The following is a 14,437-nucleotide window of genomic DNA, read 5'->3' as shown; positions in this document are numbered from 1 at the left end:
GACCTTTGAACTATGTGCACATATGCACCATCCCGTTCCCCGGTGCCGTGTGTGTACATAAATATGTATACGTGCATGCATACTTACCTGTTTGCATGCGTGTGTCTGCCTGCAATGTACACGTATCGAACTGTACGCCGATATGAATATCGCACGTCCGGAGGTATCCACCCGTTGAGTTACTACCCGTGATTCTCTGTTCCCCTAGCGAGTGTTCAAGTGTCTAAACAAGCGGGAATAAAAATCGATACATGGAAATCTCATTTTTTCGAACCACGCGAACCTTCCGGTCGGAAGGAGAGCGCCAAACACTCTCGTGTCGTTTTTAGGTACAGAAATGCACCGCGGAAATTTCTAAATTCTACATCTGCGGAATGTGAATTCTATCGAAAGCACAAAATCAATCCGGAGTTACGGTCATGTGCACAAGTGCTTTTCGTCGGGTACGCGGGGAATGGTTTTTCCACCACCACTTTGGCCACATTTGCGTACCATTCTATCAACTTCCGGAATATTTTTATTCGACTTGATTAGGACGAATACGTGCAACAGAAAAGTAATCACCTCGGATCTCGGTGTTCGGTAAACGTATCAAAGGTTCTCTTCTCACACGTCGCAAAAGCGTGAAGCGAGTAAATAAACTGGTCCATCGAAAGAAGTAAACATAGCAAATTCTATAATCGATGTCAATTTCACTCGTTCGCGTTACATTTCGCTCCGAAGAGAACACAGGAAAATCCACACCCGTAATGGGCTACCCGAAGGTCAGGGGGTCAGCGGAAGCGTAGCAAAACTGGGATCTGGAATCGATCGGAGCGAACGAAATCCCATTGAACTAATTTCCTCAAATTCCTCGTAGCGTGGCCCCGTACATAGGTGTACCTCTACCTACCTATACTCGTAGTTTCGTTAAAATTCGAGCGATCCGCGCGGTGCTTAGAGAATATTTAAAATCCAATTAGTGCATTTCGGCGTACATAGCGTTAGGTAGACAGGCGGCAGTAGTTGAATTGATGGAGTCTAACCCGGAATGGTACCGACCCGATTCCCTTGGGTGGTTTAGATCGAGGCGAAATCCCGGTTTCCGAGATCGGCGCTACTGCCGTTACAAGGGTGCAGTAGTCGGCGCTCTCCGGGGGTGGAAATTTCACCGAGCGCTGGCGCAGTCCGATCGAGGTTCTCGCCACGAGAACAACTGGCTGATCGCGTGCTCCGTACAAGGCTCATCTTCTCGACGATGATAACTCGCGCGTGATTACGGGCAATGTAAATCGACATTTCAGACGTCGTTGAAATTTAATCGAAGAAGGTCCGCAGAACTGGACGAGTTACAGTGATTATTGATATTAGTGATCGTGCTGCGAACGGAGTTCACGTGAATGTCATCGGGCGAGAAACTTGCGATCCACATGATTCGTTTTCGAACGAATGTCACCCCTGATATTTACGTCAGGTGGTTCGTAGCTGGGAACCGTTCGTACTAACAACTTCGTTGATTACCAGACACAATAATCCCGCTAATTAATGTTAACACAGCCAGAATCGAACCGACTGTGCTATACGTGTGACTATGGTGCTCTGAAAATATCGTCGCGTGTGATCCGTTCTGTGCTAGATAACTCGTGATCCTAATAAGCAAAGTTAATTGCACAGGAATGACGATTTTCACAATTCATGTTTCATGATTGTTGATTTAACATGCCACAGGTGATGTGTACGATAATTAACGACAAACAACGTTCGAATGACGAATCGTTAACGGTGCACGTGTCTTGAGTCCGAATAAAACTAATAGAATTTTTTTTCTCCAAAATTATTATCGAGCATGTAAAAAAGGGGATAGGGGTTGAAAAAAAGTAGCCGAACAAAAATAAATAAAGTGGAAAGATTAACTTCGGGCGGGGTGGTTTTTTGCGTCCGTTCGCCCGTGCATGTATTATATATATAAACGTTTTGTGTAAACTTTTCTAAGGGAAAAGGTTTTCGTTTTTTTTCTCAATACTTTTTCTTCTTTTATTTCCTCCCTTCTGCCGCAGCTTTACCTTCGTCTCTATCGTTACAGCTGAAACGGACTGTACGGACGTGGGTTAGGGGAAATTAGGAAGGGACCGTTTGAATTCAATCAAATCGGAAAACATGTGGACAGAAATAAAAATCAATGGTAATCAACTCACCTGAGTACAACTACGTCGTTACCTCCTACCGGAGCTGAAGAAGCGAGCGGAGAAATCTTTCGAATTTTTTTTTACGAGTAAAGTGAATATGAAGTGTTGCGAACGTTGTACGAATTTCGGAAAATCACTGTACGTCCAACCTCACCATCAATGTCTCACCCTCGGAGCGCAGCGGTTCAAGATGTCTTCGATTCTAATGTTCTTCGTTCTCCTCTGTGGTGAGTAATCCGACAACGATCGGTAACCGAAGGATGAACTTCGTGCAAACTTTCTTGACAAAAAATTCTTCCTTTTCAATCCATTTCGTAATTATCGTTTGGAGAGAGGAATAAAAATTCGCGAGTTTCACGTGACGTTGAAGAGAAGAGTTAATGAATTCGTGGTATCTGAATGCGCACGGTGTCGTACGATACGTACCACATGCACGTACTTCTATCGTGACGTTTTTCAAAGCACGTTGCCACGCCGGAGATGCAGCTTACCGGTTGATAATGCCAGTCTATTTCATTCGAACGTCAAAGGGAGCGTTTCGCATAAATTTCCCCACGTTTAATCTCATTTTCACACTGTTCCCTGTTCGCGCAGGGTAGTTTAAAAATTAGCATGAAAGGCGATGTTAAAAAGACGAGAGAAGAGGTAGAAAAAAAAACCCGTGAAAGAAAAGAAGAGGAGGAGAAAAAAAAAAAAAGAATCAGCACTCAGCGGCTCCTCGTTGCGGGGCTGCTGCTTAAACAAGGCTTATACCGTACACGTACCTCGAAAAGCAACGGAAATAGGTGGCGGAGGGTTTTCTCGCCAAGGGAAAACAACGATCTCTGAAATTTCTTTACTACTTTATCTTGAACGTACTACAGGCACGCCCCCCTCCCCACCCCGCACCTCGGAGTCAAGTGACTACGGTGACTCTCGCTATAATTGTAAATAATTTGAACATCGTCACGTTGAGCCGTCCAATTTACAGACGAAAACCCGGCGATAAAGGCTATCGAGAATGTAATAATTATTATTGTTGATCGTTCGTCCCTTCTGGCCCAGGTAACTTCGTACCGGTTAAACGGAACGTTGGTGTGTATATATAGGTATATACGTACGGACGTGTAATTCAACGTTGCAAAGATCTCCAACACTTTGGACCCTGCTGTTTTGTGTTGGTCTTTACCGCGACCCCCCTCCCCCTACCCGCCCCCAACACTCCGGAGAGAAGTTAATACTACAGATGTTATGAATACACTTCGCATGCTAATGAGAGACGGGACCCTTGAACATTGTTACTAAAATCTACCCACGGCACGTCCGTCGTATGGTTTGTATCGCGAACATTGAAGGTACTTTTTCCCTATTCATTTATTGTCTTCCTCTTCTTCGCCTCCTCGTCTTTATTTCTCGCGTTCTGAGGTGAGGTACGCATTTCAACTGAAATTTTCAACGACCATTCCAAGCTGTTTTTCTTTCCGGCCCTTATTTCCGGCTGCCAAAGACCGGATTATGCTAAAACCTTGCGGTTAAAAAAATTATATCCCGACAAACTCGGGAGAATAAGTATAAGGCTAATCGGAAGCGGCGCTTATTTATTTCTTACGTAAGAGCGCCGCTTAATATTACACTGCCGGAAATTTTACACCCCGGGGAAGATGAAAGAAGCCGATCGAACTCCGGGTGAAGGTAACCGTAATTATTAACGTAGGTCAAGTCGACGAATGTGGGTTGAATCATACGAATTCCGCGCGTAGACGATAAGTTTATAGGGGTTGGTTTTCGTATATATGCGTTCATCGAAACTCGACGAGTAATGTATTTTTGCGAACTTCGTGCCGATTCGACGACCCGTCTGAAGTATTACGTAAGAGGCGGCTTTGGAATCGTAGTGTAGTTTTCGGTCGGTATGCACGTGACTGTATATTCTTATTTGTCTCACAATAGAATCGCGGCCACGGAAATACAGGGGGAGGTAGAAAGCGGAGGGTATAATGGAAAAGTTCTTCCTACCTACGTACGTACCTATGCAGGTTTTGCACCGGTGCATAGGGAAAAGTGATTCGTCACTGTTAATCATCAGTTTTCATTCGCAGTTAGAATCGTACTCGAAGCTTTCGCTATCGATTTTCTCAAAAAGTTTCGTGCATTATCGAGCTCGTTTCCCGATAGGAAAAAACAGACGACGACGAATCGGATTGATGGATTACTCGTAGATTTCGATTCGTTAATCCGGGAATCCGAGGGAATTCGTGCGCGATTTTTTTCAACCTTGTTACCCTCGTTATTTCAATTATTATAATTCTTCTTTATTTTCATTTGCTCTTCTTCGGAACGGGTGTACGCACATTTCCCTGATATCCTCGTATATACTACACATATCCTTCGCACGAGCATCTGCGTTATTTTCAACATTATTCACGATTATGATTACGCTTCGCGAGGGGCTGTTCCGAATACATTAATCTACCTATAAGTATATTTACATCGCCTGAAAATATAGCGATACGGTACCGAAAGAAAAAAAAAACAAAAAAAACGAAACAACCAAACGTAAAAAATACAATATCAAAAAAAGAGAAAGAAAGCTCAACTCGACTCCACCCCCCCGTGCGCAAAAGCTCAAAATGTTTTTATAAATGTAGATATTATGTAGAAGAAGAGGTTGGGGAGTCCAAATGGTTCCCGGAAGCAATCTTCAGGTCGCAGTAAAACAACACAAATAATTCAGACGCTGTTTCCAAGTCGCATGTTTTTTTTTTCACCAACAATTCTTTTTTCACGTTCAACCGGCGAAAATTTCATCACGCATCCCGAAAAGCCGCAGTTAAATAACTGTCAACGATCGGTGCGTTGTTTGCTCGAATATTCATTCCCTTCGCGTACTCTTATATTATGTCTGTGAAAATTTGAATCCTTGACTACCTCTTGTTGCATGATTTTTCACAAGAAAAAGAGAACGAATAACTTCGCAGACTTTGGGCAAACAGAGTCGCGAGTTGTACTAAGGGTACATATATATATAATTACACGGAATACAATTGAACGCGATTATTTGAGCCGCTATGATGTCAAAACTTTCTGACGATAATGCGACATTCATGCCATTATTCGCATTGAAATGAAACGTAGAACTTTGCGAGCTCATATTATATTGTATTATAAGTTCCACGTGTATGTGACGGACAAGTCCAATTTGGGCACAATTTGCTAGAGAAACGAATAACAGGTCAAGTTTTGGCAGTTATCCCGACGTGTCCTCTGGATCTTTTCTTGCGACAATAATTACAGAAATTCGTGGTGCTCCATTATGTGGGTGTATTCGGAACTTTCTATGGAGGATGTATACCATCCTCAAAAATCCGATTCATTCATTGCTATGTACGGGTTTGCATATACCGATGTAAAAAAGTTTTTCAACTTGGTGGTTACGTTGAAACGAAATCTGTACGTACGGCGTCACATTGTACATATACATACATACAGTTGCGTAAGAAACTCCGACGTCTCTCTCCCGGGGTCGTTATGCACCCTGAATTCCTCGCCGGTGACACTTGAAACCACGTATCATCATTATTTCTCGGATATATAACGTCGTCGGGTGGTAGTTACGGCGGAGAAGTAGAGAAATAAATTTTTCAAAAATAAGTAAATAAGGAAGTTAAATAAACAAAATAAAAGTTGAAGATTTGTACATAAAAAGCGCGGGACGTGAAACCGATGGTCGGGTACCGCAGCTAACGATGCCACGTGTCTTTCCTATTCACGTTTTGTGAAATACCAACTCCGCCAAATATGCGAAAACGACGAAAAAAAAAGGATGAAATTCATGGAGTCTAAATACACGATGTGAATGAAGGTGCTTCTAGAAATTCGCGAACGATTTTCGTCGACCGTTGAAAAATATTTTCAAAAAATTTATCGAGTCGCTAACAGTTTTCCGAGCTGTACGCGGCGTCAAAATGAACATCGGAAATGATGGAAAATAACAGAGGGAAAAAACCAAAAACGGAGAAAGAACTTTTATTAACGTAGCTGTATATAACACGGCTGACACGTTGCGGTCGTCTTTAGTTTACGATCGCAGCAGCTCTACCCAACGGTAATAAGTGTGGGTTATACTACGCGGTGGTGCAAATGAAGATATCGGTATGCTGCAGAGCGATACAGCCGTAGAGCGCGCGCGCGGTATGTCCTGAGAATAGATAAATCTCGTAAGTAGTGAAAATGGTGAGGTCGCGCAAAGTATTATAGAAAATTCTTGTTTTTTCGTTACTCTCTCCGCGATACATTTGCGCGGGGTGAAATGATGTCGGATAATTCAACCATATTCCGGTTGGCGGCACCTGGTCGATGAATCACGAAGGCAATATTGTTGCCCTGCAAAACCCACCCCAAACGTCAGAATTTATCAAAGCAAAATTTACGCTCTTTGTAAATCATACCTCGATGGAAGAGGTCGCGTTTTTCGTTGTGAAAAATATGTATATATATATATATATATTTATACGAAACGAGTCGTATAGCAAATCCGAAATTTATAACAGGATAAGCCGGTTTAAGCTTGGAACGCGCGGTCTGATCGCGGAACAGCACCCTGTTCGATGACAAATGAGGGACGCCGAAGGAAGTGGTGATAGCGGAGGGACGAAAAGGAAGGATGACAAAAAAAAAAAATAATAATTATAATAAATCAACGGTTTAAGTTTTTATTTTTCACTTTTTCTCGGGTTTTTATTACGAGTCCTGCGAAGGCTGGACTGAAAAATTCACGGTATCTCTCTCTCTACATTCGGTGATCGTGCAGGCTTGAAAGTTTACGAGCTTGATTGTATCGTTTGTCTAGCATAAAAGAAAGTAGAGAATAACTTTGAGCCGCCCGAAAGATAAAAGAAAGAACGAGGAAAATGGAGGATATATTTTTTAGCGAAGAAAACGGAGAACATGAAATTAAAAGAAAAAAAAAAGAGAAAAGCGAACCGCACCGGATGAAGAAATTTATCAAACTTTAACGTTTGTTTTGCGGAATATAATATTGTATTTTTCACCGCATTTCGATGACTCCGCAAAGTTATATGTTCGCAGCTGTTTGGATGAGTTGGTTTCGTTATTTTTCCATTGAATCAATTTCGTAGTTTCTTGAAACGTGAAAAAAAAAAAAAAACTGCGAAATAAAAAACAAAATTTGTTCACGAAGCTTTATTTCCCTCTTACTGTACTATATCATTTTCCAGCTTCGCGAACTTTATTTGCACACAAACAGAGTAAAGCCAACTGAAAATATTTCCCCACGTAAAAAACAAAGCTTTAGCTTTTTTGCCCCGTAGCATTATTTGTCTTAAATTTTAATTGCGATTCTATTTGATAATTATCGTATCTCATCTAAATTTTTTATCGACATCATCGTGCTACAATTCTCAATTGTTTAGGAGGGTCATACATGTCTCTTGATATCAGTGGTGGTTGTTCACAGAGAAGTGGTAGGACAGAGTCGGAGAAGTGAACCAAACAAGCTTTGTTGTCTCGTTTACCTTTCTCGTTAAAAGCGCCGAGTAGCAAGAGGTGTAGACGTACGTACGTAACTGCCATTGCTATTATAGTCTCAGACTCGAATTCAGAATGAATCGAAACTTGAATGCCGGAGTCACTGAGAGTCGTCGTCGTCACGTCTGTCTCGTCTCGAGAAGAACGCGAGGTGGTACGTACAACTGCGTTGCTAACAATTAAGGAGATTCTCCGTGTCGTGAGAAATACTTAGCTTTGTCGCACGTGTGTACACCTATTAACGCCGAGTTATACTCGCGACGATTCGACGCAGGATCGCAAGGAAAAACGAAATGTATATATTTTTTCAATATTCTTGCACCACCGACATGATTTCCTAGGGAACTCGGGGCGCGCAGGAGTCACGTAGTGCCTCCGGATGGACGGTAGATGTTCCGGACGATAAAATATCCGACATTTGATGACTATTTGATGTACTAATAAAATACAAGTGCTTTTGATGGCTGAAAACCTCGCCCCTGCAGTTTCGTGATTAAATTCTTACAGTAAATAGCACATAAAGAGAAACATAACGTAACTCTGCCCGCTCTGAAATCTGATGTGGATAACAAACTTGAGCGTTAGATATTTTCAGTCGATACACTCGACGTATCCGCGGTGGAAGATATCCTCTGTGCTCTCTACGATATATTTTACGGTACATTATTCAGCGGATACGGCGAAAGAGCAATTTTTGCAGGGACTTTGTTTCCCCGTTATACCATCGAAATACTCGGGGGCGTCAGATCTTGTCTGAAAATAATTTAAAAACTTTGTAATCGAATGAAATCTGTGGAGAAAATAGAAAATTGAGAAAAATTGCTTGTAATAAGTTCGTGCCTTCGTGCCTCAGGAGTGGCTTGGGCCGGAATAGCGAAACCAATATAATGGACATGAACCACTCGAGTGCTAATTTCATCAAAATACGATTTCTCCAAATAAACGTTCGGCTGCGAGGATCGGAGGACACGCAAGAAATTCAGTGGGGTTGTCGAGTTCTCACGTTCGCCCGAAGCGAGGTGAAAAATAAATCGAAAACCGGAGCGCCGTGGGATGAGAAATAAAGAAACGAGAAAAAATAAAACGCTGAAAATGGAAAAAAGAAAAACAGACAAAGAAAAGGGAGAAGAGAAACGTGAGAAGTGAGAAGTGTGGAGAGAAAGCTCGCGTTGTTCGCTATCGCCCTGCGAGAGGAAAGACCGATGCGGTTCTTGCTTGCCGGTACCGGGGCGTTGGCTCGTTCCTCGGGTATTGAAAACCACCCGTTTTCTACATGCCGGTGATAAGGCAAGGAGCATGTTTGAATTCGGATCAACCGACTTGAAATCGACGTGTTTGGATTTCGTCCAAAACAAAGCACAATGGAGGGAAAAAGTGTGTCGACTGTGACGTCACAATCGACTGCCTTTAAATTGCCAAAAGTTCCGGAGCTTTCCTTCAAATATTTGCATTTAATTAGGATTCAATTAGCTATTCGCTCTATGGTTGAATCGAAACTGACGTCGACTGTACAGCAGCTTCGGATAATCTATCGAAAATATTATCTCTCCCTGATTACGAGGATGTCAATTGGTGACATCAATTGTGTCTTATCACAACTATAGATCACAGGTAGCTAGGTGTCGACATTGATAAAGCTTACCCAGCGAAACACCAGACCTTCTACATAAGAGATGGTCTAACGCCGTACTAATCCGTGTACTGACCGAAGATTAGAACCTATATACCAATACGATAAGTCCAATCGTTGGCACGATACACAGAGGAACCATTCGCAAGCTCTGAAAAATGGATGAACGGAAAACGAATTTATCGCGTTGATATCATCGCGAGGAACCACGAGGAACCACGAAGAAAAAACAAAACTAAAATCTAATGGAAATGGGAATCGCGTTTTCAATAGGATGAAAGTTGAACAATTTCTTTCCTATCCGAGTGGTGCGGTAAAAAAGAACGAGGAAGTTCATCTCATATTTTGTCTAAAGAACTGCGGCACTGCGAAATCAACAACACGGCCGAAGGTTTCAAAGACTTTTTGGGGCGACGAAATAACCGAGATCTGCATAGATATTCGTTTCCTGGCGACGTAATTCAATACGCTGTAGCCATAAAGTAGAAAAGACGAAACCGAATCCATAGAATAGTGAATGAAATTTGCGAAAACACAGTACTTCGCAGTTTTCAACTATTTGTTGAATCAGCGACCTGGATTTGCTGATGTTTGGATCATCCCTTCTTTCGCGTTTTTCCCGATTCGAACGTTTCAATTAAAAAATCTCGCCAATTTTTACCGTGAGCAAAAAAAAAGGAATTTCAACAAGATCGTCGGGAGAAATTATTCGCGCCGCTGGTGAACCGCTTGAGTTCCGAACTGAAATTGCATAAAAATTCTTTCGCGAAAGCTGCTGACGTGCGTTCGCTGAGCCATAATTATAACAATATCACTTGTAACTTATTGTTGGTTGCTGATTCTATAGCAATATCGTCGGTTCGGTATTGATCCTCCGGTGGTACATAATGCGTTATCGCGAGTAGCAGGGTAGATCCCGGGATACAGGGTAGCAAGGTAGGTAGATGGGTCATTCAGCAAATCTTGGCGATTGATTTATATATGCGCATGATATTTGGACCGGTGTATGCAATGGGGGTGACGGCGGAGGCGGGGAGGAGGGGCTTTCCGATGGATCCCGAGCGCATCTATCATTCGGTCTCATTAACGTCAAAATCTCAGCCAAATAAACGCCGAATCAGACCACGTTGAATGTTGAATAGCAATCAGCACGGCGAGCTTTGCGATCTACGTTTCAACTTCAACTCGGTAACCAACACGTTAAACTATAGGCACTAGCCGAACGTATTCGTACACCTACCCGAATAAAAGGCGCGACCGGTGGAGTGCGGCGGCTGCTGAAGGCATTGATGGATAAACGTTATTTGCTCACGGGATTTGGCCAAGTGTTTTCAGATCCCAAGATCTCCAGCGAACCGTCGATGGTCGCGGGGTGAACCGAGGTTTTATCAAACTACTCCGCGAAGGAAGATCCGAGGTGGCAAATTGTTTTCTACATTTTCCCGTTTCACACGTAGGTATAACGGTGGTACACCACGCATCCGTGGATCGTCCGTGTGTAACAATCATTCGACTTAGCTGCGGTGAAACGTGAAAAGTTGAAAAACTCAAGCCTTCCGAATTCGCCGTGATGGCCTAATTTATTCATACTCACATTTGTCCAGACGGAGAAAGTTTGATACGTAATTACGAAAGTTCTTTGGTCTGCGTCGTCACGTTGTAGGTACGCCAAGTTTCTGGCATCCCCGCAATGATTATTAGTTGTTGAACTTTCCCGGTTTATGTTTATGTAACGGTTGGTCACGTTTGTTATTCCTTCTCTCAAGAATCTACGCTACCGAGAGAATAACGATGACTTCGGCACCTGCGCTTTCGAACGGAGTCTTTTCACTTTTTTACAGAATTTTTTGTTTCGTCGTCACGGTGCCATGCGATCGATGATGTATTCCGACGTAATCCCGAATTTTTCGACTTCGCGAGATTTGCAAAAATTGCCTTGGAAATTTGAGAGGCGGGCGATCGTTTTTCGGGCAAATTTTTGGTCACGAATACGTCGCCCCGTAGAAAGAAATAGCTAGGAGATTTTATGTTGGTATCTTACCATACGGAGGATCATCATTTTATGAATCATTCCCGACACGCTCACATTTTGAGAAGCCCAAGTGATTCGAGTGGGGCTCCTTCTTCCGACTTTTGGACCAGCGCGGGTTCATCGAATCGCTGCAATTTGTATTCCACGTGGACGTCGTTTGAGGGGAAAGACATCGCTCGAGTCGTCAATCCAGAGTGTCCACTACCGCCATTTCGAGGCGGTAAAGCTCCGATGCTTCGGATCCCTCGTCGCAGTTCATAAATTACGCCTCGTCGGAGATGTTGGAAGTTAAACAATAAAACAAATCGTGGCAAAATGTCTGTATAAACTCGTTACAAACGGCTTCGAAGTTATAGTTGAATATCCGTAGAGCGTGTTTTGCGCCGGTTCGTTACTCCTTGACTATCTAATCAAATCAGAATTTCGCCGAGATATTCCTCCGCGTAATTGAAGTCTTCCACGGTCAGCCGATGTGAGCCAGAAGAGCGCGTCGTACAAGAGTCGATGGACGGCTGATTCGTCGAAACTGCTTCGTTGCTTCGACACTCGATAGAAATTAACCAATATTCCGCAAAAGAGCGTGTAAATTTTATCGAGCGATTAATTAAATGCAATTTCTTACTCGAATGGTCAAATTTCTCAGAAACTTCGTGATAGAAATTTGATGAGAAATATGCTCAAGTAGAAGAAATTTTCAAAAGTTTAATATTTCATTAACGGTGATTTTCTCACCTTGGGCGCAGGTATCAAACTTTTCCAAGCTAAGATATTTCTTTGGGGATATAACGAAGGGATTTGAAAATAATCGAACGAGCGCAGCGTACCGAAATAGCTGCGGTATCTCGAGGCAATACGGAAATTGGCGTTGCGTGCTTAATTAACTCTGGAAAATCTTAAGCGACTCAAGCCGAAGTTGGTACTCGCGAATGGGGTCCATCCTTCTGGAGCCCCGTTGTTTGGCAGTTTTCTTTGGAATTGTAGCGAGCGGGGTTGTGTGGATTGCGTATATGATAGGGTGGAGAGGTGATTGCGGAAGCGCGGAAATCTAATTTGGCGAAGACTGCGGCGTAGACGCCGTGGGACCCATTTAGAGTTTCGAACCTTCTTTCTCGCGACGACTTGGCGGAAACCTTTGTACACTCCTCGATATGGATGACTCGGGGCAAGTGGAAAAGAAATTGTCTGGGGATGTAGACGCGTTAGGTTACGGGGGTAGAGGGAAGAAAAACTAGAAATTCCACTTCGTGGGAATGGATGAATTGGACGGGAATTCTCATAACTTTGTGATTCAACTTCCTCCAGAAATTCCGCGAAATCATCGGATGATAATTATCGCGCCATATTCTCGATAGATTTTTTCAAAACGTGAACAATTCTGTAATCTGAAACAGAGGTATCGAATTTCATTCGACAACTTTTACCGACCGCAACAATCTCTAATTGGGTTTTTACGGGTCGGGTTATACAAAACGTGTATCTAGTTTGTTTGGAGGAATCTGTTCTCGAGAAAGATTAAAGCCGCGCAAACTTCGTCTTTCGTTCATCCAGCTGTTGGATCTACAGTAGAGCAACTCTTAATCCTCGTCCCCGTTGTCCGCCTGGCATCGAGCACTCTGAATACCGAGAATGATTCGATCCGGACTATCGCGCAGGGGTGGAAATGAAGGAAATTGGAAAGGGATGACGTCGGATAACGATCCGAAATACGGATGTCCGAAAGATTTCCAAAGTGCTGCAGTTCCCCGGTGTTCAATTATTCGGGTGTTTCTTACGTGATTTCAATTAGTTGATTGAAAATGATAATTAATTTCACGGCGCTGAAGAATGAGAAGGTCGGGGAAAATATCCGGTTAATCACGGAGTGAAGATATACGCGTTTTTAACCCTGACTCGTAACACTGGCGAGCAGAGCGCGAAAATTATTAAAACAATCTGGCTCCGTGCGAAATTAAAGTTTTCCTTTGTTGTGGGAAACAAAGCGACCTCGCGGATTGGCACCCCTCCGCCCTAACCCCGTCCGAAGTACATCTGACGGGCAGGGTGGAAAACGAAGAATCTCCGGGGCGAGACTTCAGAGTAAGTGATAGGGCGGATCCCATCATCTCGCTCGCTTCGTCGCCAGAGGCGTGTAACACCAAATTGGACACTCTGTGCGAAGAAGTGTGCTGCCTGCATTTCTTCTAGACGTCAATGATCGTAACGAGCGAGACGACATTTCAGTAGGTAAAGCTTAACAAATGTACGTGCTCGGCTCGACTTTTCGTTCAACTGGTTTTACCGGTTTGATATTCAAAAATTTCAAATCGATCAGATCGACTATATCGTCGATGTATTTTCGAATATACGAATACAGTGTATCTTATCGACGGTGGATTTTTACGAATGACGTCGCCGTGTAATTAGTACGTGATATGAAGTATAGTTGGTCGATGAGGAAAGGCTACTTGGCAAAAACCGACAATTTAATACTCGAGAGAGTGACGTTGTGTTTGCTTCCAGTCTTTGCAAATCCATCACGAAAGTGACTCACCCTAAAATTATGACGTCGGTTGTCTGGATTACAAATGATATCCTTTGACTTTTGAACATAAAAAACATGACGGGTTGTCGAGATAAGAGCAGAAATTGATGACGAGATCAGTACGAAAAAAAAGTGAATACATCAACTCGTGTTCGGTTAGATCGCTCTTCGCCGAACGTACGCGTGCATGAAGAACAACCAGAATCACAAAATGCTGAACGGTTGACTCTACCCCATTCAACTTATACACCGAGCGGCGAATAGTCGTAAATAATAACGAGTCATGATTTTTTATATCATCATTTTCACGTAATCGCTTTGGGAAACTTTTTATTCGCGCTAAAACTATGCGCATACCTATTTACATCTATTGGTCGATAATTCGTTAATAATAGGCCATTGCAAGCGGTTGTTTCTCGGTGTTGCTATCGTAACGCACGCGATATCAAAGTCGGAGGGTTGATTTAACGGAGCCTTGCAGCAGCTTCCGGAACAGAAGTGAGTTCGACGGTCCCCCTGAGGGCTGCCCACCCTTCGCCAATTCTGATGAAAATCTACCGTGA

At 43.0% G+C, this 14,437-nt stretch overlaps 1 protein-coding gene across 11 annotated transcripts in view; it reads left to right on the top strand.

Moving 5' to 3' along the window:
- LOC105686800 (zwei Ig domain protein zig-8-like) overlaps positions 1 to 14,437 on the top strand; it is a 208,303-nt gene that overhangs the window by 174,502 nt on the left and 19,364 nt on the right. The window contains exons 1-2 of one of the 11 annotated variants that reach the window (XM_048653206.1): positions 1,163 to 1,707; positions 2,063 to 2,392. The exons of 8 other annotated variants lie outside the window; for them this stretch is intronic. In XM_048653206.1, coding sequence (XP_048509163.1) covers positions 2,263 to 2,392 — 130 coding nt within the window. In that variant the 5' untranslated portion in view covers positions 1,163 to 1,707; positions 2,063 to 2,262. Of the gene's footprint in view, positions 1 to 1,162; positions 2,393 to 14,437 lie in introns of those variants that run through there. 2 more of the 11 variants (XM_048653205.1, XM_048653207.1) reach the window with 2 other exon arrangements.

This window comes from Athalia rosae, chromosome 3 (assembly GCF_917208135.1).
Source record: "Athalia rosae chromosome 3, iyAthRosa1.1, whole genome shotgun sequence".
NCBI classification, from domain to species: Eukaryota; Metazoa; Arthropoda; class Insecta; order Hymenoptera; family Athaliidae; genus Athalia; species Athalia rosae.
This window is presented reverse-complemented; position numbering and strand designations above follow the sequence as displayed.